The 26676-nt window shown below is 41.0% G+C and overlaps 1 protein-coding gene across 4 annotated transcripts in view; it reads left to right on the plus strand.

The window, feature by feature from the left end:
* Window positions 1-26676, plus strand: part of LOC133620808 (growth factor receptor-bound protein 10-like) — a 247943-nt gene that overhangs the window by 215459 nt on the left and 5808 nt on the right. For all 4 annotated transcript variants that reach the window (XM_061982383.2, XM_072915601.1, XM_061982384.2 and 1 more), the window contains 6 exons: window positions 12646-12744; window positions 12809-12886; window positions 17920-18036; window positions 18098-18164; window positions 22801-22888; window positions 25166-25259. In XM_061982383.2, the coding sequence (XP_061838367.1) occupies window positions 12646-12744; window positions 12809-12886; window positions 17920-18036; window positions 18098-18164; window positions 22801-22888; window positions 25166-25259 (543 nt within the window). The remainder of the gene's footprint in view (window positions 1-12645; window positions 12745-12808; window positions 12887-17919; window positions 18037-18097; window positions 18165-22800; window positions 22889-25165; window positions 25260-26676) is intronic.

Below are 26676 nucleotides of genomic sequence, written 5' to 3' on the forward strand. Positions count from 1 at the left end.
CTTTTACACAAAATACATATATAGTACCGGTACTGATAATTGGTGGTATTGATGGGGTTTTATCCGTAAACATGAATGTATTTATGTATGAAATATTTCACAAAATATGAGTGCATAACTTCTAGACCAGAAATCCATTGAAAGTAATAAGGGACCACGTATAATGCATCAGATACATTAGCCAGAAAATAAGTCCGCAAGCTAGCCAAAATGAGTAAAAAATAAAGTATTTGGATAGCTTTTTAGCCAGGGAAAGAAGTCCATGTCTCCCAGCAATGCAGCATAGTTCTGGTGGGTTGTATTTGTCATGCTGTGTACCTGCCACACTGTCTGTGGAAATACTGCCACACACACATGAAAGTGCTCCCTGCTGGTTGGTCTCCATGTGTAACCAAATCTGCTTGGCTCCCCTGGTGAACTCTCTAAGGGGAGCAAACTTTGCAAGCTTCTAATGTCACACAGACGTACCCTAAAGCAGGGCTCCCCAACCAGGGACCGGTTTAATGTAGGCATTATTTTCCAGGGACCGGCTTTCCACGTGTGGCGGATAAATACATGTATAGTTAATAAGTGCATGAAAAATGAATACTTGACCATAACGTTGAATTACTGGGAACCCCTGGCCTTTGCAAAAAAAAAAGCTCTCCATAGACTTTTGTCTTGTACTCATTTTTGCTAGTAGTAGGCTCTTTTTTTTGGCTTTACTATCTGATGGGTTATAGGCAGAGGTGGGTAGTAACGCGCTACATTTACTCCGTTACATCTACTTGAGTAACTTTTGGGATAAATTGTACTTCTAAGAGTAGTTTTAATGCAACATACTTTTACTTTTACTTGAGTATATTTATAGAGAAGAAACGCTACTTTTACTCCGCTACTTTTATCTATATTCAGCTCGCTACTCGCTACTAATTTTTATCGATCTGTTAATGCACGCTTTGTTTGTTTTGGTCTGTCAGACAGACCTTCAAAGTGCCTGCGTTTCAACAAATGCAGTCACTGGTGACGTTCACTCCGTTCCACCAATCAGATGCAGTCACTGGTGACGTTGGACCAATCAAACAGAGCCAGGCGGTCACATGACCTGACTTAAACAAGTTGAAAAACTTATTCGGGTGTTACCTACTGATAAAAGTTCCAATCAATCAATCAAAACTGTGAAGGAAAAAAGACCATTTTTTATTTCAACCGTACATCCCGTCAAAAGCCTAAAGACTGACTGCACAGTTCCTGTCTTCACAATAAAAGTGCCGCTCCATCGCGCCTGCGCTTTCAAAATAAGAGTCTCCGAAAGCCAGCGCAAACAAGCTAGCAAGCTACGGAGTTTGCCGCCAATGTATTTCTTGTAAAGTGTATAAAAACGAATATGGAAGCTGGACAAATAAGATGCTAAAAACCAACCACTTTCATGTGGTATTAGAAAGGAGGAACTTGTTTTTCTCCTCCATTTGAAAATGTTGACGTTATCATCACTACTGTCTGATTACAATCAATGCAAGTCATCAGAATCAGGTAATACACCAACTTATATTCTTGTCTTCATGAAAGAAAGGAATCTATATGTGTTAAACATGCATGTATATTCATTAAAACACCTTTAACATGTAAACAAAAGCGGCAAAATAAATAAATATAAATTATATACTGTATATATCAATGTATGTATGTATGTATATATATATATATATATATATATATATATATATATATATATATATATATATATATATATATATATATATATATATATATATATGTGTATGTGTATGTTACTCATCAGTTACTCAGTACTTGAGTAGTTTTTTCACAACATACTTTTTACTTTTACTCAAGTAAATATTTGGGTGACTACTCCTTACTTTTACTTGAGTAATAAATCTCTAAAGTAACAGTACTCTTACTTGAGTACAATTTCTGGCTACTCTACCCACCTCTGGTTATAGGTGATGCCTCACATTCAAGGACAAGAGCATGGATATATGATGAAGCTAGAAATATTTGACATTAGTTCCAATAGATTCCTGTGGATTTAAATATGCATTCATATTTTGTGCAATATTTCATAAGTAGTTATGCTAATGTTAGCTTTTTTTGCTACACTTTTCCATGCTCACATGTTTTACTTGACCCACTTCCTGGGAAACTTATCAAGGAGCTTTTTGTATTATTAGGTCCATCAGTGCTAAATATGATAAACTTATCACTTTCCTCTGGCACTGTTCCCCTAGCATTCAAGAAAGCGGTTGTTCATCCTCTGCTCAAAAGACCTAACCTTGATCCTGACCTCATGGTAAACTACCGACCGGTGTCCCACCTTCCCTTTATTTCGAAAATCCTCGAAAAAATTGTCGCACGGCAGCTAAATGAACACTTTGTGTCTAACAATCTCTGTGAACCTTTTCAATCCGGTTTCAGGGCAAATCACTCTACGGAGACAGTCCTCGCAAAAATGACTAATAATCTACCGCTAACGATGGATTCTGATGCGTCATCTATGTTGCTGCTTCTTGATCTTAGCGCTGCTTTCCATACCGTCCATCATAATATTTTATTAGAGCGTATCAAAACACGTATTGGTATGTCAGACTTAGCTTTGTCGTGGTTTAACTCTTATCTTACTGACAGGATGCAATGCGTCTCCCATAATAATGTGACCTCGGACTATGTTAAGGTAACGTGCGGAGTTCCTCAGGGTTCGGTTCTTGGCCCTGCACTCTGTAGTACTTACATGCTGCCGCTAGGCGACATCATACGCAAATACGGTGTTAGCTTTCATTGTTATGCTGATGACAGCCAACTCTACATGCCCCTAAAGCTGACCAACACGCCGGATTGTAGTCAGCTGGAGGCGTGTCTTAATGAAATTAAACAATGGATGTCCGCTAACTTCTTGCAACTCAACGCCAAGAAAACGGAAATGCTGATTATCGGTCCTGCTAAACACCGACATTTATTTAATAATACCACCTTAACATTTGACAACCAAACAATTACACAAGGCGAATCAGTAAAGAATCTGGGTATTATTTTCCACCCAACTCTCTCCTTTGAGTCACACATTAAGAGTGTTACTAAAACGGCCTTCTTTCATCTCCGTAATATCGCTAAAATTCGTTCTATTTTATCCACTAGCGACGCTGAGATCATTATTCATGCGTTCGCTACGTCTCGTCTCGACTACTGTAACGTATTATTTTCGGGTCTCCCTATGTCTAGCATTAAAAGACTACAATTGGTACAAAATGCGGCTGCTAGACTTTTGACAAGAACAAGAAAGTTTGATCATATTACGCCTATACTGTATATACCTTATATACATATATACATATATATATACCTATACTGGCTCACCTGCACTGGCTTCCTGTGCACTTAAGATGTGACTTTAAGGTTTTACTACTTACGTATAAAATACTACACGGTCTAGCTCCGTCCTATCTTGTCGATTGCATTGTACCATATGTCCCGGCAAGAAATCTGCGTTCAAAGAACTCCGGCTTATTAGTGATTCCCAGAGCCCAAAAAAAGTCTGCGGGCTATAGAGCGTTTTCTATTGGGGCTCCAGTACTATGGAATGCCCTCCCGGTAACAATTAGAGATGCTACCTCAGTAGAAGCATTTAAGTCCCATCTTAAAACTCATTTGTATACTCTAGACTGGACTCTTACTATTATGTTGGATCCACTATGGACTGGACTCTCACAATATTATGTCAGACCCACTCGACATCCATTGCTTTCGGTCTCCCCTAGAGGGGGGGGGTTACCCACATATGCGGTCCTCTCCAAGGTTTCTCATAGTCATTCACATCGACGTCCCACTGGGGTGAGTTTTTCCTTGCCCTTATGTGGGCTTTGTACCGAGGATGTCGTTGTGGCTTGTGCAGCCCTTTGAGACACTTGTGATTTAGGGCTATATAAATAAACATTGATTGATTGATTGATGCTTAAATACATCTGTTATTGCTAACTACTTGTGTATTAGGACCAGGGCCGGCCCGTGGCATAGGCCGTATAGGCAAATGCTAAGGGCGCCGTCCATCAGGGGGCGCCACGCCAGTGCCACAAATGTTGGAGAAAAAAAAAAAAGTTGTTACTATTATTTCTAAATACAAAAAATAATCTCACGTTAATTAAAATGCAAAGTAAAGCCTATTTAATAGAAATATTATTTGTTACAACATTACGCCCCCCCCTCCTCCCCCCGCACGGTGCGCCCCCTCCCTTCCCGTATCATGACTCTTTTTGGACGTCACCACATCAAAAAATCAACACAAGATGTCAAAACGGCCAAAACTGTCAGGTGCCCAGGGAAGAAAAAAGAGAAAAGAAGAGGAGGAGAAACGAGAAAAAGACAGAGGTAGCAGGTAGGTAACGTTAGCCTACATGAAATTATTTGTCTGTTACAGAATGTGATAGTAACCTGGCTTTTTAGCATTAAGCTAATGTTACATGACTCGGCAATTGCTAATCAATAAATAGCTAATTCTGTTTTAACGTCGGGTTAATATTGTGGAGGGGGCTAAATTGTTATGGAAAATAATAATGTAACGTTAGGTAATTACAGTACTCCCACCTTACATTCCTCAGGGACATTTGTATTAGATCTTTTAAGCAGGTGTTTTTTGTTTACATTATTGCCTTCTGGTTAGCTACTGTTTTCCCTGCAGGTAATAGTCACTTTTCCACCCCTTTATATATTAGGTATAGTTGTAAGTAAAAAAAAAAGGTCAAAGACAAAGCTATTCGGGTTCTTGTGAGTATATACACTTCACTGCCGATGTGGGGGGGGGGCAGCTAAAATCTTGCCTAGGGCGCCAGATTGATTAGGGCCGGGCCTGATTAGGACTATGTGCACTTGAACTTACTGGGCCAAAGGAAATGTGTATTTCAGCACAATTATTCTATGCAACAATTTAGCACTTTGTTCCTGATCTTAGGTCATCAACCTGATGGAACCTAGCTTTTGACTACAATCACATGTATTCATTTGCATTGTCCCATGTAAGAAAGATGGAACAAATATAGCAAATTGTGACTTCCTATCAGGAGTTTTATAACACATCTATAAACAAGCTAATTGGGGGGACTGACAAAAGTTATGTGGGAGAAAATGCGGTCGTTTATAAATGATTGAATGTCTCTGTGCGGCCCCGGTAGCAAATGCGTCACGGACCGGTGGTTGGGGACCACTGCCCTAAAGGAAAGCGAAATAACATTGTGACTCTTGCGTTAAAAACATATTCAGCATATTTGGAGCAAGCTAAATAAAGAACGACTGACATGCAGCCACTGATGGTCTGGGTAGCGTGAAAGATGGAGGCCACTTGTAAAGCTGAGGTCAGTGGAAGATCAAATAAATACTATTTGTCCAACTACAAAGGACAGCAACATCCATCCATCCATTTATTTTCTTCCGCTTGTCCTTTTTGGGGTCGCTGGAGCCTATCTCAGCTGCAACAGCACTGCTATGACTCACAATAATACATAGCAGTTACTTGTACATATTCAGTAAGTCTGGTAAAGGATGAACAATTCCAAGAGCCTCAATTCCTGACAATGCCCCTGCTTTTACAAAACTAGTCTGATTCTCTCTCTCTCTCTCTCTCTCTCTCTCTCTCTCTCGACGCACCTCCGGCTGGGGCGTCCCGCCTTTCTGCCCGTGTGGGGTGTGGTCTCTCGCTGGCTTGGGGTCGGGCTGTCCCCTGCTTTTCTCGTGCCTTGTCCTCTGCCGGGTGCGTCTGTCTGCGGCCTGCTGCTGGCTTTTACGTGCGGCGCGGTGGGCCTGGCTCTGGGGTTCCTGTCGCTGGCCGGCCTGGCTGCGTGGGGGCGGTGGTCCCTGGTTCCCTGGGCACCACACCTACTGTTTGTGGGTTGGGCTCTCTGGAGGATGGGGGCGTACTCTGGCTCCCACACACACTGGGAGTCAAATATATTGTACATACAAATTCACATATACTCACATACATACATACATACTAGAGATGCGCGGTTTGCGGGCACAACCGCGGAGTCCGCGGATTATCCGCGGATCGGGCGGATGAAATTTAAAAAAATTAGATTTTATCCGCGGGTCGGGTCGGGCGGTTGAAAAAAATAAAAAATAGATTTTAAATAGATTCAGGCGGGTGGCAGTTAAACCAATTCGGAAATATATATACATAGTTAAATGTTGTTACCCACATACGAAAAACGAGCAGGCACCTGCAGCATATGCCACAACAGAAGAAGAAAAAAAGAAGAGATGGACACTTTTACGGAGCGGAGAAGGGACGCCTCGCCGGGGTCCGGGACCGAGGCCCCTTCCCCCGAGAGGGCCCCACCGGGAGCCGTAGCTGAGGCGATCCGTGAGAAGGGCCCGACGCACGTCCAGGGTCACCACCGCACCGACACCCCGCCTCGTCCGCCTCGTCCGCCTTCGCCGCGGCCGGCGTCACGCGCAGCAGGTAAGCAGCTTACCTGCCCGCCACCCCTGTTGCCGGGGGCGCGTAACAGGGGTCACTCCGGGCGCAGTGCGCTCACGAAAGGGGTGGGGCTCACCCTGGTTGATATTGACAGCAGGACGGTGGCCATGTAAGTCGGAACCCGCTAAGGAGTGTGTAACAACCCACCTGCCGAATCAACTAGCCCTGAAAATGGATGGCGCTGGAACGTCGGGCCCATATACCCGGCCGTCGCCGGCAGCGAGACGCGCTTGGAGGTGCGCTCAGCACGGCTCCCATATGATTGCGCACTGGTGTGCGTCTGGGCCGTGACAGCGTGGCACGCGAATGTCTGTGCTGCATTGGATCAGTCTCCTTTCTTTAACAGGCAAAAGCTTTATAACCTCACTAATGCCTTGCATCGTCTATATTAGATATATAACAACGGGCGGGTGCGGGCGGATGCGGTTCTGGTCAAATGTTACATCGGGTGGATGGCGGATGGTTGACGACTTTCTGATGCGGTTGCGGATGAAATAATTGCCTATCCGCGCATCTCTAATACATACATACATACATAGGTACCTACGCTCCCACATACATACACAAATACAGTACATATTTACATACTCAAAGTTCGTACATCCACACGCACATTCATTATACAAACATACACATACTGTACATATACATTCACTGTACAAACATACATATACACATTCTGTACATATACATTCACTGTACAAACATACATATACACATACTGTACATATACATTCACTGTACAAACATACATATACACATTCTGTACATATACATTCACTGTACAAACATACATATACACATACTGTACATATACATTCACTGTACAAACATACATATACACATACTGTACATATACAAGTACATATACATACATACACTCATGCACATAATCATGTTTCATCAAACATATATTAACGATGTTGCCCTAGGGTAAACTGGGTATAACACATGGCACACTGACAAAGCTTAACCTATTGTGACTATAACAATCTACAAGGTTAATTATAGGTTGCTTCTCTTTCTCCCCCTCCATTTTTCTGCATTCTTTCGTATCTCAAGTTATCATTACATATATGTATTGTTGCATTTAAACAACTGTATTGTTGACAATAGAGGTAAATTATTGGTATTGTTCATTATCAATAGTGATATTTCTATTGGTATTTGAATTGCTCCATTTGTAGTGTAATAATGCTCATTGTCATTTTTGTATTATTTTTTATTTTCGCTAACTGCTTATTTGCTATCACTTTTACCATCATATTTGTACATGTCGTACACATCTATTATTACGGCTGTCTAAATTCATGCATTCATTTTGATGAATCCATCCATAAATTTATAGGAACTTTAAAGCAAATAAATGCACTGCAGGATGACTCAAAATTCTTGAGGTCTTTAGCTCCACATTTCTGCCAATATGTCCAAGGAGTGTTAATGCAAATGTGCAGTTGATCCAGTAGTGACAGGCTGCAGACACAGACCAGTCAATAATAGAAGACGTTGGTCCTCTAGATCTGAAAAATGACTCCAAAAAACATTAAGAACAATCGACTGACAAAAAGTATGGTAAATATTATTTTGTATAATTATGGTAGAGAATGGCAGAGGTGGGACCAAGTCATTGTTTTGCAAGTCACAAGTAAGTCTCAAGTCTTTGCCCTCAAGTCCGAGTCAAGTCCCGAGTCAAGACAGGCAAGCCCCGAGTCAAGTCCAAAGTCAAGACTGGAAAGTCTCAAGTCAAGTCCTAAGTCCTGCATTTTGAGTTTCGAGTCCTTTTAACCACAGACTAATATATTAACACAGATTGTGTATGCTTTTCAAACGCTGTATTTATTTATTAAAACAAGTGCATTTTAAATTGCAGGAAAGAAAATTGTGCTGACATTGCACTTTATAATAGCACTATTAACCAGTCATTTTAAACATTAACTCATTCCTTTACAGAACAAACACATTGAAAAATAAAGTGCAAATGTACTTATTTGTACAAAAGTGTTAACATTGAAAAAACATGACATATACGTGAACATAACACAAAAGTTGTACTTTTTATATGTCAGGGCCCTATGCTGCATTGCATTTGCAAAAGACCAAATTAGCCAAGAGTCTGTCAGTCATTTGTGCACGATGGGGGCGTAGTATGATGCCACCATGGCTGAAAACTCGCTCCACTGGAGCACTGGAGGCAGGCACTGCCAAGACTCTCATGGCCACTCGGAACAGTGAAGGAAGAGTCTTCATGTTCAATGCCCAGAACAAAAGGGGGGAGAGAGTTGTTTTGGGTTGGTGCACTACTTGTAAGTGTATCTTGTGTTTTTTATGTTGATTTAATTAAAAAAAGAAAGAAAAAAAAATTATTTCTTGTGCGGCCCGATACCAATCGATCCACGGACCAGTACCGGGCCGCGGCCCGGTGGTTGGGGACCGCTGAGGTAAACAACCAACAGTATGTCAGAAAGCTAGCTAAAACGGTACACATATTCATAATATAGTATACATTTTAACTGACCTTTATTTGACTATTTTTGTCTTTTTTTAGGTGGCTAAAATACGCGGTGCTGCTGACCGCCGTCTAACGTTACGTGTGATATATTGACTAACGTAACCCTGCTTAAAAAAAATCACTGAACAAAAAGTATGAATAAGGTAGTGAACTGCAACAGATTCCCGTGTTTGCAATAACGTTATAACGTTAGCTGTGAGTTTACAGCCTCACTGATTTAACTACACAGCAAATAAAAGTCACGTTACTTAGCCAATAAACGTTATCTTACATTCAAAACTTACCGTTCTTTGTGCAACTTCAAATGCCGGACGAAGTTGGAAGTTGTTGCCTCTCCATCAGTCATTTTCGAACCGCATGTGTTGCATACTGCAAACCGTTTTGTGTTGACCACCTCGTAATTTTTATACCCAAACGAAATTATTTTAGGCATCATTTTTTGTTCACTGGCGTGTGGTTTGGACATGTCTTCTTCGTTGGTTGTCCTGCAATTTGATTGGATGAATGCTGTGTGATGAAAACAAAGTAGATCTAATTTGATTGGCTGTTGTACTGAGACCACACCAGCTGACACACGCAACGCTGATAGACAAGTACACAATGAAAAATACGGAGCGCTCCCGAATAACTTTTTCATCTTTGGGTTTTGGGGAAAGTAGCAAGTCATGTCAAGTCATGTCAATTCAAAAGGCTCAAGTCCAAGTGAAGTCACAAGTCATTGATGTTAAAGTCTAAGTCGAGTTGCAAGTCTTTTTACATTTTGTCAAGTCGAGTCTAAAGTCATCAAATTCATGACTCGAGTCTGACTCGAGTCCAAGTCATGTGACTCGAGTCCACACCTCTGGAGAATGCACACTGCACCAAAAGCGCTTAAACTAGCACAACAATCTGACAAAAGGAGTGACATGATGTTTATAAAAGCAGACATGAAGATGATGTTGAAGGTGTTAACATGTTAAGTGCATTTATATTCTCTTCTTTATTGAGTTGTTTTTGCTAATGCTAAATCAAACATGATTAATAGAGGTCAAAAATAAATATTTCTTGTGATCAACAAAATCTAAAGAAAAGAAAATGCAAGACTTTATTTCTCATTTCAGTAGCCATGCTGCATCGATCATCATGATTTGTTCATATGATTTTGCAGAATTTATTTCCAAGATACCGTATTTTTCAGACTCTGAGGTGCTCTTAAAATCTTTCAATTTTCTCAAAAATCAACAGTGCGCCTTACAACCTGGTGCGCTTAATGAACAGATGAATTCTGGTTGTGCTTACAGATTTCATAGTCATTTTCTTTGGTACAAGGTGTAATGATAAGTGTGATCGATGCCGGTTCAATAAATGACTCTAGCAAGTATCGGTTAGCAAGCTAGCCCAAAATGTGATGTTTCATTGAGAATGTAGAACATTACACACAGCCCTTAAAAGTCTTACAACATGTTTTAGTACGACTTTGGTCAGCTACGAAGCCGCACCGCTTGAAGGATAGTCGGAGCATTACGGCTACCATAGTCAGGCGTACTGTGCTTCAACATGCAGGTATTATTATGGTGTGTGTGTGTACAAGGCAGAGGTGGGACCAAGTCATTGTTTTGCAAGTCACAAGTAAGTCTCAAGTCTTTGCCCTCAAGTCCGAGTCAAGTCCCGAGTCAAGACAGGCAAGCCCCGAGTCAAGTCCAAAGTCAAGACTGGAAAGTCTCAAGTCAAGTCCTAAGTCCTGCATTTTGAGTTTCGAGTCTTTTCAAGTCCTTTTAACCACAGACTAATATATTAACACAGATTGTGTATGCTTTTCAAACGCTGTATTTATTTATTAAAACAAGTGCATTTTAAATTGCAGGAAAGAAAATTGTGCTGACATTGCACTTTATAATAGCACTATTAACCAGTCATTTTAAACATTAACTCATTCCTTTACAGAACAAACACATTGAAAAATAAAGTGCAAATGTACTTATTTGTACAAAAGTGTTAACATTGAAAAAACATGACATATACGTGAACATAACAAAAAAGTTGTACTTTTTATATGTCAGGGCCCTATGCTGCATTGCATTTGCAAAAGACCAAATTAGCCAAGAGTCTGTCAGTCATTTGTGCACGATGGGGGCGTAGTATGATGCCACCATGGCTGAAAACTCGCTCCACTGGAGCACTGGAGGCAGGCACTGCCAAGACTCTCATGGCCACTCGGAACAGTGAAGGAAGAGTCTTCATGTTCAATGCTCAGAACAAAAGGGGGAGAGAGTTGTTTTGGGTTGGTGCACTACTTGTAAGTGTATCTTGTGTTTTTTATGTTGATTTAATTAAAAAAAGAAGAAAAAAAAAATTATTTCTTGTGCGGCCCGATACCAATCGATCCACGGACCAGTACCGGGCCGTGGCCCGGTGGTTGGGGACCACTGAGGTAAACAACCAACAGTATGTCAGAAAGCTAGCTAAAACGGTACACATATTCATAATATAGTATACATTTTAACTGACCTTTATTTTACTATTTTTGTCTTTTTTTAGGTGGCTAAAATACGCGGTGCTGCTGACCGCCGTCTAACGTTACGTGTGATGTATTTACTAACGTAACCCTGCTTAAAAAAAATCACTGAACAAAAAGTATGAATAAGGTAGTGAACTGCAACAGATTCCCGTGTTTGCAATAACGTTATAACGTTAGCAGTGAGTTTACAGCCTCACTGATTTAACTACACAGCAAATAAAAGTCACGTTACTTAGCCAATAAACGTTATCTTACATTCAAAACTTACCGTTCTTTGTGCAACTTCAAATGCCGGACGAAGTTGGAAGTTGTTGCCTCTCCATCAGTCATTTTCGAACCGCATGTGTTGCATACTGCAAACCGTTTTGTGTTGACCACCTCGTAATTTTTATACCCAAACAAAATTATTTTAGGTATCATTTTTTGTTCACTGGAGTGTGGTTTGGACATGTCTTCTTCGTTGGTTGTCCTGCAATTTGATTGGATGAATGCTGTGTGATGAAAACAAAGTAGATCTAATTTGATTGGCTGTTGTACTGAGAGCACACCAGCTGACACACGCAACGCTGATAGACAAGTACACAATGAAAAATACGGAGCGCTCCCGAATAACTTTTTCATCTTTGGGTTTTGGGGAAAGTAGCAAGTCATGTCAAGTCATGTCAATTCAAAAGGCTCAAGTCCAAGTGAAGTCACAAGTCATTGATGTTAAAGTCTAAGTCGAGTTGCAAGTCTTTTTACATTTTGTCAAGTCGAGTCTAAAGTCATCAAATTCATGACTCGAGTCTGACTCGAGTCCAAGTCATGTGACTCGAGTCCACACCTCTGGTATAAGGACATATTATCTGTCGTTCTGTTTTGACCTTTTATGCAAAACCAACTTTTCTTACCAAATGCTTCCTGCACATCCTGAATAGATGTTCAGAAAGCAGCTTGAAGATGGTCTCTAAAACATCATCTATGCAACATTTGACCAAAAAACACAATTGCATGTTATATAGACCAAAAGGAAGTGTTTTACATATAGATATGACCCTTAAAATGAGTCTTATAATCCGATGCGCCCTATGGTCTAAAGAAACTGGTACATTATGTGCTCCAGAATTGTATCAGATCCAATTCAGTCTTGCTTGGCCTCATTGGAAGCGACTTTTCAAGTTGTGTTCTTTTTCCCAGCCCAGTAAAGCCAGGGGAGACTGCAAAGAGATGAAGATGTTGTGTGCTGAGGACGAGCAGAGCAGGACCTGCTGGATGACCGCTTTCAGACTTCTTAAGGTACCTAAACCTTTCTTATGTACAAGTTGATCCCTGCAAACATTCTCGTGCTTGTTTTCCCCAGCATGGCATCGTCCTGTATAAGAGTTACAGCGTGCCCCAGCACAGGAAGCCAAACCTGTCACATTTCTCCACGCCTGTGGTAAGAATCATGCGAGCACCCGTTAACGAGCCCATCAACTCACTCTTTGCTATCTGGCTGCTTATGTAACACTTGACCTCATGCTACCAATCACATTCATCATGTGTGGACACGGCCCATGCTCCTTTACCTTACCTGTGGACAAGTACCTGAAAAGTAGAGCACTGCACAGAGGAGTGGTTTGGCAAACTTCTTTTCAGAATAAACCCAGGCAGTACTAAGTTTTGAACAAATAAATGACACGCTTTGAAGTAAAACATTTGAACAATATTTGTGACAAAATATTGAGGTCTCTTAAAGTTCATTTAAATTATGCACGCAAGTAATTTACTAAGATAATTCATCCATCCATCCATCCATCCATCTTCTTCCGCTTATCCGAGGTCGGGTCGCGGGGGCAGCAGCTTAAGCAGGGAAGCCCAGACTTCCCTCTCCCCAGCCACTTCGTCCAGCTCCTCCCGGGGGATCCCGAGGCGTTCCCAGGCCAGCCGGGAGACATAGTCTTCCCAGCGTGTCCTGGGTCTTCCCCGTGGCCTCCTACCGGTCGGACGTGCCCGAAACACCTTCCTAGGGAGGCGTTCGGGTGGCATCCTGACCAGATGCCCGAACCACCTCATCTGGCTCCTCTCCATGTGGAGGAGCAGCGGCTTTACTTTGAGCTCCCCCCGGATGGCAGAGCTTCTCACCCTATCTCTAAGGGAGAGCCCCGCCACCCGGCGGAGGAAACACATTTCGGCCGCTTGTACCCGTGATCTTGTCCTTTCGGTCATGACCCAAAGCTCATGACCATAGGTGAGGATGGGAACGTAGATCGACCGGTAAATCGAGAGCTTTGCCTTCCGGCTCAGCTCCTTCTTCACCACAACGGATCGATACAGCGTCCGCATTACTGAAGACGCCGCACCGATCCGCCTGTCGATCTCACGATCCACTCTTCCCCCACTCGTGAACAAGACTCCGAGGTACTTGAACTCCTCCACTTGGGGCAAGATCTCCTCCCCAACCCGGAGATGGCACTCCACCCTTTTCCGGGAGAGAACCATGGACTCGGACTTGGAGGTGCTGATTCCCATCCCAGTCGCTTCACACTCAGCTGCGAACCGATCCAGTGAGAGCTGAAGATCCTGGCCAGATGAAGCCATCAGGACCACATCATCTGCAAAAAGCAGAGACCTAATCCTGCAGCCACCAAACCAGATCCCCTCAACGCCTTGACTGCGCCTAGAAATTCTGTCCATAAAGGTTATGAACAGAATGGGTGACAAAGGGCAGCCTTGGCGGAGTCCAACCCTCACTGGAAACGTGTCCGACTTACTGCCGGCAATGCGGACCAAGCTCTGACACTGATTATACAGGGAGCGAACTGCCACAATAAGACAGTCCGTTACCCCATACTCTCTGAGCACTCCCCACAGGACTTCCCGGGGTACACGGTCCAATGCCTTCTCCAAGTCCACAAAGCACATGTAGACTGGTTGGGCAAACTCCCATGCACCCTCAAGGACCCTGCCGAGAGTATAGAGCTGGTCCACAGTTCCACGACCAGGACGAAAACCACACTGTTCCTCCTGAATCCGAGGTTCGACTATCCGGCGTAGCCTCCTCTCCAGTACACCGGAAGGAGTGTGATCCCACGATAGTTGGAACACACCCTCCGGTTCCCCTTCTTAAAGAGAGGAACCACCACCCCGGTCTGCCAATCCAGAGGTACCGCCCCCGATGTCCACGCGATGCTGCAGAGTCTTGTCAACCAAGACAGCCCCACAACATCCAGAGCCTTAAGGAACTCCGGGCGGATCTCATCCACCCCCGGGGCCTTGCCACCGAGGAGCTTTTTAACTACCTCGGCAACCTCAGCCCCAGAAATAGGAGAGCCCTCCACAGATTCCCCAGGCACTGCTTCCTCATAGGAAGACGTGCTGGTATGTTTCATCAAAATGCAAAAGTGTGATAAATACATATACCGTATTTTTCGGAGTATAAGTCGCTCCGAAGTATAAGTCGCACCGGCCGAAAATGCACAATAAAGAAGGAAAAAAACATATATAAGTCGCACTGGAGTATAAGTCGCATGTATTTGATAAAAAGCCAACAGCAAGAATAGACATTTGAAAGGCAATTTAAAATAAATGAAGAATAGTGAACAACAGGCTGAATAAGTGTACGTTATATGAGGCATAAATAACCAACTGGTATGTTAACGTAGCATATTATGGTAAGAGTCATTCAAATAACTATAACATATAGAACATGCTATACAATCTGTCACGCCTAATCGCTAAATCCCATGAAATCTTCTTCCCCGGTGTCGCCTCTGGTATGTCCTTTCTTTCTGCTGCTTGCTCGCTGTTCTCTCTCTGCTGCATATTTCACTACGTCCAGCTTGTAACCTGCAGTATATGATTTCCTTTTCGCTGCCATTTTAGTTCAGTCCTTCGCAGTTTTTATAAGTTCCCGCCAATGTTGAAATAATCCATTTTAATAGCTACGGATGTAGCAGCAGTTAGCATCCCATGACCCACAATGCACTTCTGCCATGACCCGCCCCCGCCGAATTCTTTTAGGTTGAAGTGTGTGACGATTGTTGACGTGTGTGTGACGATTGCGGACATTTGCTTCGTCTCTTACGTGAATGAGATAAATAATATTATTTGATATTTTACGCTAATGTATTAATAATCATTTCACACATAAGTCGCTGCAGAGTATAAGTCGCACCCCCGGCCAAACTATGGAAAAAAACTGCGACTTATAGTCCGAAAAATACGGTAAATGTATACATCCTTGTAAACATATAAATATATACATACTGAAAAGACTCAAATTATAGTTGGTGCATTTATTTACCTTAACTGTAAAGCGGATGGGTTATTTCCAAAAGTAAAAACTCAATAATATGTAAGTACAAAAAAGTATTAAGTATAACCACATGTTCATATAATAGTAAGTACAACACAAACTGCTTCATATATATTTTTGATATACTGTATATACAGGTAAAAGCCAGTAAATTAGAATATTTGGAAAAACTTGATTTATTTCAGTAATTGCATTCAAAAGGTGTAACTTGTACATTATATTTATTCATTGCACACAGACTGATGCATTCAAATGTTTATTTCATGTAATTTTGATGATTTGAAGTGGCAACAAATGAAAATCCAAAATTCCGTGTGTCACAAAATTAGAATATTACTTAAGGCTAATACAAAAAAGGGATTTTTAGAAATGTTGGCCAACTGAAAAGTATGAAAATGAAAAATATGAGCATGTACAATACTCAATACTTGGTTGGAGCTCCTTTTGCCTCAATTACTGCGTTAATGCGGCGTGGCATGGAGTCGATGAGTTTCTGGCACTGCTCAGGTGTTATGAGAGCCCAGGTTGCTCTGATAGTGGCCTTCAACTCTTCTGCGTTTTTGGGTCTGGCATTCTGCATCTTCCTTTTCACAATACCCCACAGATTTTCTATGGGGCTAAGGTCAGGGGAGTTGGCGGGCCAATTTAGAACAGAAATACCATGGTCCGTAAACCAGGCACGGGTAGATTTTGCGCTGTGTGCAGGCGCCAAGTCCTGTTGGAACTTGAAATCTCCATCTCCATAGAGCAGGTCAGCAGCAGGAAGCATGAAGTGCTCTAAAACTTGCTGGTAGACGGCTGCGTTGACCCTGGATCTCAGGAAACAGAGTGGACCGACACCAGCAGATGACATGGCACCCCAAACCATCACTGATGGTGGAAACTTTACACTAGACTTCAGGCAACGTGGATCCTGTGCCTCTCCTGTCTTCCTCCAGACTCTGGGACCTCGATTTCCAAAGGAAATGCAAAATTTGCTTTCGTCAGAAAACATGACTTTGGACCACTCAGCAGCAGTCCAGCTCTTTTTTTCCTTAGCCCAGGTGAGACGCTTTTCGCGCTGTTTCTTGGTCAACAGTGGCTTGACACGAGGTATGCGGCAGTTGAAACCCATGTCTTTCAAGCGTCTCTTGGTGGTGGATCTTGAAGCACTGACTCCAGCAGCTGTCCACTCCTTCTGAATCTCCCCCACATTTTTGAATGGGTTTTTTTTCACAATCTTGACCAGGGCGCGGTGATCCCTATCGCTTGTACACTTTTTCTGACCACAGTTTTTCCTTCCCTTTGCCTCTCCATTAATGTGTTTGGACACAGAGCTCTGAGAACAGCCAGCCTCTTCAGCAATAACCTTTTGTGTCTTTCCCTCCTTGTGCAATGTGTCGATGGTTGCCTTTTGGACAGCTGTCAAATCTGAAGTCCTCCCCATGTTTGTGTAGGCTTCAGAACTGGACTGAGAGACCATTTAAAGCCCTTTGCAGGTGTTTTGAGTTAATCAGCTGATTAGTTTGTGGCACCAGGTGTCTTCAAAATTTAACCCTTACACAATATTCTAATTTTGTGACACACGGAATTTTGGATTTTCATTTGTTGCCACTTCAAATCATCAAAATTAAATGAAATAAACATTTGAATGCATCAGTCTGTGTGCAATGAATAAATATAATGTACAAGTTACACCTTTTGAATGCAATTACTGAAATAAATCAAGTTTTTCAAAATATTCTAATTTACTGGCTTTTACCTGTATATATTATTTTGGACCTAATAATAATGGATTATATTTTATATCTCGCTTTTCTATTGTTGGATACTCAAAGCGCTCACAGAGAAGTCTAAAAAAATGTTTAAGAAAGCAAGAGAAAGAAGTAATGAAAAGAAAGTGATTGCAATACGATGCATCACATGTTTACAGTTTCACAAAAGGAATAGCAAGAAGCCAAGCTTATTTAATCCTCCTCCTACTTTCCGTCTAGAAATCATTTCTAACACAATTGTTCACTTCCTTTTTCAAGCTTTAACACAACAACGTGTCCGACGAGATGAGTTTTATGAAGTGAATGAAAGAAAAAGTGGAGCAGACAGGATTTGTCACGCCTCGCTGACTGTGTCTGGCTTCTTACACCTCTGACCTTCTTCTGCTCCATTCCCTCACCCTCTGCCCACCCTAAAACCAGCGCAGTGTGTCTGAAAACTCTCTGGTGGCCATGGACTTCTCAGGAAGAACGGGCCGCGTCATTGACAACCCCGTGGAAGCTCAGAGCGCCGCCCTAGAGGAGGGTCAGACGTGGCGGGTAAGACCTGGTCACGTGACGTCTAATCATGTGACCTTGAAACTCTCTTCATGTGTCCTAGAAACGGAGCCAGCGTATGAATGTCCTGGGCAGCTCCTCACCTTTGCACCCGTCCTCTTTGAGCACAGGTAGACAGAACATTTGTACAAAAGTTCTTCCAGGCTTGTGCACAATTGTCATTTCAACACTTCACTTCCACTATTTCTAAAGGAATTGGCTCCACTGCACAGGAAGTTTATTTGAACAACAGGAAGTGGAATTACATTTCCTGCAGTTCAGATACATTCCTTATAGCCAAGTAACACGTTTAACAAAGGTTGGAGCTTCAATTCTTCTAAGCCAGGGGTGCTCACACTTTTTCTGCAGGCGAGCTACTTTTCAATTGATCAAGTCGTGGGGATCTACCTCATTCATATATATAATTTATATTTACTTATTTATGAAATATATGTTTTTGTTAATAAGTTAAAGGTGTTTAATGATAATGCAATCATGTTTAACACATAGTTAATATTGTTAATAAATTAAAGGTGTTTAAAGATAATGCAAGCATGTTTAACACATATAGTTAATATTGTTAATAAGTTAAAGGTGTTTAAAGATAATGCAAGCATGTTTAACACATATAGTTAATATTGTTAACAAGTTAAGGTGTTTAAAGATAATACAAGCATGTTTAACACATATAGTTAATATTGTTAACAAGTTAAAGGTGTTTAATGATAATGCAAGCATGTTTAATACATATAGTTAATATTGTTAACAAGTTAAAGGTGTTTAAAGATAATACAAGCATGTTTAACACATAGTTAATATTGTTAATAAATTAAAGGTGTTTAATGATAATACAAGAATGTTTAATACATATAGTTAATATTGTTAATAAATTAAAGGTGTTTAATGATAATACAAGTATGTTTAATACATATAGTTACCGTAATATTGTTAACAAGTTAAAGGTGTTTAAAGATAATACAAGCATGTTTAATACATATAGTTAATATTGTTAACAAGTTAAAGGTGTTTAATGATAATAAAAGCATGTTTAATACATATAGTTAATATTATTAATAAGTTAAAGGTGTTTAAAGATAATACAAGCATGTTTAACACATATAGTTAATATTGTTAATAAATTAAAGGTGTTTAATGATAATACAAGAATGTTTAATACATATAGTTAATATTGTTAACAAGTTAAAGGTGTTTAAAGATAATACAAGCATGTTTAATACATATAGTTAATATTGTTAACAAGTTAAAGGTGTTTAATGATAATAAAAGCATGTTTAATACATATAGTTAATATTGTTAACAAGTTAAAGGTGTTTAATGATAATGCAAGCATGTTTAACACATATAGTTAATATTGTTAATAAGTTAAAGGTGTTTAAAGATAATGCAAGCATGTTTAACACATATAGTTAATATTGTTAACAAGTTAAAGGTGTTTAATGATAATAAAAGCATGTTTAATACATATAGTTAATATTATTAATAAGTTAAAGGTGTTTAAAGATAATACAAGCATGTTTAACACATATAGTTAATATTGTTAACAAGTTAAAGGTGTTTAATGATAATACAAGCATGTTTAACACATATTGTTAATAAGTTAAAGGTGTTTAAAGATAATGCAAGCATGTTTAACACATATAGTTAATATTGTTAACAAGTTAAGGTGTTTAAAGATAATACAAGCATGTTTAACACATATAGTTAATATTGTTAAGAAGTTAAGGTGTTTAAAGATAATACAAGCATGTTTAATACATATAGTTAATATTGTTAACAAGTTAAAGGTGTTTAATGATAATAAAAGCATGTTTAATACATATAGTTAATATTATTAATAAGTTAAAGGTGTTTAAAGATAATACAAGCATGTTTAACACATATAGTTAATATTGTTAACAAGTTAAAGGTGTTTAATGATAATACAAGCATGTTTAACACATATAGTTAATATTGTTAATAAGTTAAAGGTGTTTAAAGATAATGCAAGCATGTTTAACACATATAGTTAATATTGTTAACAAGTTAAGGTGTTTAAAGATAATACAAGAATGTTTAACACATATAGTTAATATTGTTAATAAATTAAAGGTGTTTAATGATAATACAAGAATGTTTAACACATAGTTAATATTGTTAACAAGTTAAAGGTGTTTAAAGATAATACAAGCATGTTTAACACATATAGTTAATATTGTTAACAAGTTAAAGGTGTTTAATGATAATACAAGCATGTTTAACACATATAGTTAATATTGTTAACAAGTTAAAGGTGTTTAAAGATAATACAAGCATGTTTAACACATATAGTTAATATTGTTAATAAGTTAAAGGTCTTTAAAGATAATACAAGCATGTTTAACACATATAGTTAATATTGTTAACAAGTTAAAGGTGTTTAATGATAATACAAGCATGTTTAACACATATAGTTAATATTGTTAACAAGTTAAAGGTGTTTAAAGATAATACAAGCATGTTTAACACATATAGTTAATATTGTTAACAAGTTAAGGTGTTTAAAGATAATACAAGAATGTTTACTACATATAGATTCCTTTCTTTCATGAAGACAAGAATATAAGTTGGTGTATTACCTGATTCTGATGACTTGCATTGATTGGAATCAGACAGTGGTGCTAAAAACGTCCGCATTTTCGAATGGGGGAGAAAAAAGTCCTCCTTTCTGTCCAATACCACATGAAAGTGGTTGGTTTTTGGCATCTTGTTTGTCCAGCTTCCGTACTCCTTTGTATACACTTTACAAGAAATACATTGTCGGCAAACTCCGTAGCTTGCTAGCTTGTGCACGCCAGCTTTCTGAGACTCTTATTTTGGTAGCGCAGGCAGGATGAAGCAGAGCTTTTATTGTGCAACTGTGCAGTCGGTCTTTGGAGTTTTGACGACAGGTACGGCGCCAGAGTCTGTTGAAATAAAGTGTTTCTCGCCTTCCAGTCGGTAATTTTAATGAGCTGGCAGCCGCCAGCGTCATCTCAGAAGACCGTCGGGTGCCGTGAATGTCAATCAAGTGACGAAAGTGACGTCATAGTGAAGATTTATGATCGCTCATTTTTAGGACTATTTTTTTAATGCCTGGCTGGTGATCGACTGACACACCCTCCGAGATCGACCGGTAGCTCGCGATCGACGTAATGAGCACCCCTGTTCTAAGCAAACACATATCAGCTCCATTTTGAAGTGCCGTATTTTCATTTGAAAATGACCAAACCACACAGTTGTGCTAAATTGCAATCGTTTTCCCACACTGAGAAACTCATACAGAATACCGTATTTTCCGCACCATAAGGCGCCCTGGGTTATAAGCCGCGCCTTCAATGAACGGCATATTTCAAAACTTTGTCCACCTATAAGCCGCCCCGTGTTATAAGCCGCATCTAACTGCGCTAAAGGAATGTCAAAAAAACAGTCAGATAGGTCAGTCAAACTTTAATAATATATTAAAAACCAGCGTGATGTGGGCGCGCATCGAGTCGTATATCAACATGGACGGAGCTGCGTGAAAAAAGCCACCCGGCCTCTTCGCGTAAACTTCCCTTAACCACTCGCTCATCTTTTCTTCATCCATCCATCCCTTCGAGTTAGCTTTTATGATGACGCCGGCTGGAAAGGTCTCTTTTGGCAAGGTCTTCCTTTTGAATATCACCATGGGTGGAAGTTTCTGGCCATTAGCATGGCAAGCTAGAACCACAGTGAAGGATGACTTCTCATTCCCTGTGGTGCGAATATTCACCGTACGTGCTCCCGTTGTATCCACAGTGCGGTTCACAGGAATATCAAAAGTCAGTGGAACCTCGTCCATGTTGATAATGTTCTCTGGCCGGATCTTTTTTTCAGCTATCTTGTTTTTACAATATGCACGGAAAGTAGCCAGCTTTTCTTGAAAGTCTTTAGGCAGTTGCTGTGAAATAGTAGTCCGTGTGCGGATGGAGAGATTGCGTCTTTTCATGAACCGGAAACCTGTCGCTTAGTAGGAGCCATTTTGTGGTCTTTACAGATGTAAACACACAAAGGAAATGAAACGTAATATCCGCGCGCTTCTTCTTCTTCTACGCGGGCGGGTGGTTGCTTACAGTAGAAGAAGAAGCGCTTCCTGTTCTATGGGGGCGGGTGCTTACCTTGGCGGTTGCTTGCGTAGAAGAAGAAGCGCTTCCGCTTCTACGGGGGAAAAAAGATGGCGGCTGTTTACCGTAGTTGCGAGACCGAAACTTTATGAAAATGAATCTTAAGATTAATCCATATATAAAGCGCACCGGGTTATAAGCCGCACTGTCAGCTTTTGAGTAAATTTGTGGTTTTTAGGTGCGGCTAATAGTGCGGAAAATACGGTACATCAAATTAAATCATCTCTTTTATGGAATAGCATTTGCTGCCATTGAAATATAAAGTGTTGTGCTTTACTCAATCTTGGGGCAGTTGGTAGAGTGGCCCTGCCAGCAACTTGAGGGTTCCAGGTTCGATCCCCGCTTCCGCCATCCTAGTCACTGCCGTTGTGTCCTTGAGCAAGACACTTTACCCACCCACACTGCTTTAAATGTAACTTAGATATTGGCTTTCACGATGTAAAGCGCTTTGAGTCACCAGAGAAAAAGCGCTATATAAATATAATTCACTTCACTTTGAATTGCAATTCAAATGCTTGGAATTTAATTGAAATTTGGGAGACATTTTTTTTACAAGTGTGATGCATATAGCGTGTTAGCCCTTCCTAATGCCAGTGTGTTCTCCCAGTCATCCACAGGACGCAGGTTTGGTTTCACGGTCGCATCATGAGAGAAGAAGCCCACAAAATGATCATCCAACAAGGCCAAGTAGACGGGTAAAAAGACACGCACATATGCCAGATGAACACAAATATCCACACCCCCAAGTTACTTCCTCTTGAAGTCACGTCATAGATGTAGAATACTGGACATTGTATTTGTCTGCAGTCAAGCCTCCATTGCTTTTTCAACATGCTTTGGAAATCAAAATGTTTGTACAGTGAAGCAAAGTTACCTATAAAAACATGCAAGATTGTTTTAGCCTTGACATAAGTCCACATTATAGTCAACTTAGATGGAGTGTTTCAACATTGGGACTTGGTGATTCACCTATCCAAACATCACAAAATATGATCAAATCTAGTTCAATTCATATATATGTATCAAATAAACATGAACATTCATATATATGTATCAAATAAACATGAACATTTCTATATACAGGTAAAAGCCAGTAAATTAGAATATTTTGAAAAACTTGATTTATTTCAGTAATTGCATTCAAAAGGTGTAACTTGTACATTATATTTATTCATTGCACACAGACTGATGCATTCAAATGTTTATTTCATTTAATTTTGATGATTTGAAGTGGCAACAAATGAAATTCCAAAATTCCGTGGGTCACAAAATTAGAATATTACTTAAGGCTAATACAAAAAAGGGATTTTTAGAAATGTTGGCCAACTGAAAAGTATGAAAATGAAAAATATGAGCATGTACAATACTCAATACTTGGTTGGAGCTCCTTTTGCCTCAATTACTGCGTTAATGCGGCGTGGCATGGAGTCGATGAGTTTCTGGCACTGCTCAGGTGTTATGAGAGCCCAGGTTGCTCTGATAGTGGCCTTCAACTCTTCTGCGTTTTTGGGTCTGGCATTCTGCATCTTCCTTTTCACAATACCCCACAGATTTTCTATGGGGCTAAGGTCAGGGGAGTTGGCGGGCCAATTTAGAACAGAAATGCCATGGTCCGTAAACCAGGCACGGGTAGATTTTGCGCTGTGTGCAGGCGCCAAGTCCTGTTGGAACTTGAAATCTCCATCTCCATAGAGCAGGTCAGCAGCAGGAAGCATGAAGTGCTCTAAAACTTGCTGGTAGACGGCTGCGTTGACCCTGGATCTCAGGAAACAGAGTGGACCGACACCAGCAGATGACATGGCACCCCAAACCATCACCCAACCATGAAAATCTTGCATTTCCTTTGGAAATCGAGGTCCCAGAGTCTGGAGGAAGACAGGAGAGGCACAGGATCCACGTTGCCTGAAGTCTAGTGTAAAGTTTCCACCATCAGTGATGGTTTGGGGTGCCATGTCATCTGCTGGTGTCGGTCCACTCTGTTTCCTGAGATCCAGGGTCAACGCAGCCGTCTACCAGCAAGTTTTAGAGCACTTAGTGCTATTTCTGTTGAAAAGTTAAAATGATTACATTAGAGATGTGATGTGCCACTTTTCAAGTGTCTGATGGCTTCAATTAATTTTCATGAATTTTTCATATTTTGAATTCTTTTGAAAGGCTTACAAAAAAACTACATTTGAATTGTAATTCCATGCTATTGACAGGACTATTAATGTTAATGAAGTTAGCTTACCATGTTTACAGTATGATAATTGTGATAGAAATGTGAATTTTAGGCACAGAATATTTTTTACAATTGAACAAGGCAGTAGATTATACAAGCTTGGACAGAAAGTTAATAATGACACCAATTTTTTTTTTTTAATGGAATTGTTTAGTACTGTTTTACCATTTGTTTACTGTAAAAAGTGTTTATACTGTTTATACTTTCAATGAACAAATTGAAGTCTTGTGAAAGGTTGACAGGATAACTGGCATTAACTGTCAAAATAATTTCAAACTATTGAAGTTAGCTTACAGAATAAACATGTCAATCAACCCATATGATTTTTGCTGTAATATTTTTGTTTTGAAAAGTCACTGTGACTGATAGAAAAGTGATGGTTTTAGCAACATTTTAACCTGTCTGAATGCTAATAATCATTTTGCGTCGGGGGACGAAGTTGAACCCCCCACCAGGACTTTGTCCTGGACCTACCGGGGCCTGCGGCCCCTGGACCCTGGCTACTAGGTTTTTCTGATTTCAAAAGTTGGCAGGTATGCCACTGTGTCAACAGGATGTCACATAAGTAGCTCCGCCTCTCCCAAATGGCAGCGCCCTAAGGCTTCAGGCAGCACACAAAGTGAAGTGTTGGTAAACAAAAGCGTGTTGGTAAATGGAGGTTCCACTGTACGTATTGGTCCATGTCTGCCAGGAATACTATTTCCTTCTACGTATTTTACACTTGTTTCAAATGTCTTTGGGTTGTGTGCAGGTTGTTCCTGTTGCGGGACAGTCAGAGTAACCCCAAGGCCTTCGTGCTCACCATGTGCCACCACCAGAAGATCAAGCACTTCCAGATCCTACCGGTGAGTAGCAATAACAATGCTTCAGGACATTTACCACCAAACCTGCTATTGCTTAATGCAGCAACGGAAAAATACACCAGCCGGCCAAAAAGTTCCCTCTCTAATATTCCACTCAACCTCCTTTAGCTTTCATTACAGCAAGCATTTCCTTTTTGGCATCGTGTCGCTCATCTTATGCAATCATTTCCATGCAGAGTTGCATTCTGGGGAGAGAAAAAAAAGTCTATTAAAGATAAGAAAGTTGGACCTCTGTGCATACCCAAATATTGTTATGGGATTGAAATTCTGCAGTGGATTCTTTGTGCTCACACTGATGTGCTGCTTTCCTGGGAAAAGGCTCAGTTTGGACTCATCAAGACCACATGACCTTTTCCCTTCGCTCCAGAGTACCATTCTATCAATGATACGCACTGAGAAGTCTGGTATTGTTTGAGGGGGTCTTTGTGAAAGAGAAACAGAGATTGATTGATTTGATCAAAGGAAAACATGGAGATGATGCAACAGTTTGCACATAATGGAAGAGAAAAAGCCAAAGAGCAAGTAAGTTCTAACCTGACCGCTGAAAAGACATTTAAAACTAATTGTATTGGCGGCTGAAAGAAAGACGATGAAATAAGAGGAGATCGGACGCAACGGTCTGGTTGTCAGGTGACTGCGACAAGTGCCTCCGTCTTTCTGTCTCCGATGGCGCTATCTTCATCTATAATGATTGCAGCTGGATTGCCATCCATCCATCCATCTTCTTCCGCTTATCCGAGGTCGGGTCGCGGGGGCAGCAGCTTAAGCAGGGAAGCCCAGACTTCCCTCTCCCCAGCCACTTCGTCCAGCTCCTCCCGGGGGATCCCGAGGCGTTCCCAGGCCAGCCGGGAGAGATAGTCTTCCCAGCGTGTCCTGGGTCTTCCCCGTGGCCTCCTACCGGTCGGACGTGCCCGAAACATCTTCCTAGGGAGGCGTTCGGGTGGCATCCTGACCAGATGCCCGAACCACCTCATCTGGCTCCTCTCCATGTGGAGGAGCAGCGGCTTTACTTTGAGCTCCCCCCGAATGACAGAGCTTCTCACCCTATCTCTAAGGGAGAGCCCCGCCACTCGGCGGAGGAAACTCATTTCGGCCCCTTGTACCCGTGATCTTGTCCTTTCGGTCATAACCCAAAGCTCATGACCATAGGTGAGGATGGGAACGTAGATCGACCGGTAAATCGAGAGCTTTCCCTTCCGGCTCAGCTCCTTCTTCACCACAACGGATCGATACAGCGTCCGCATTACTGAAGACGCCGCACCGATCCGCCTGTCGATCTCACGATCCACTCTTCCCTCACTCGTGAACAAGACTCCGAGGTACTTGAACTCCTCCACTTGGGGCAAGATCTCCTCCCCAACCCGGAGATGGCACTCCACCCTTTTCCGGGAGAGAACCA

Source organism: Nerophis lumbriciformis, linkage group LG21 (genome assembly GCF_033978685.3).
Source record: "Nerophis lumbriciformis linkage group LG21, RoL_Nlum_v2.1, whole genome shotgun sequence".
NCBI lineage: Eukaryota > Metazoa > Chordata > Actinopteri > Syngnathiformes > Syngnathidae > Nerophis > Nerophis lumbriciformis.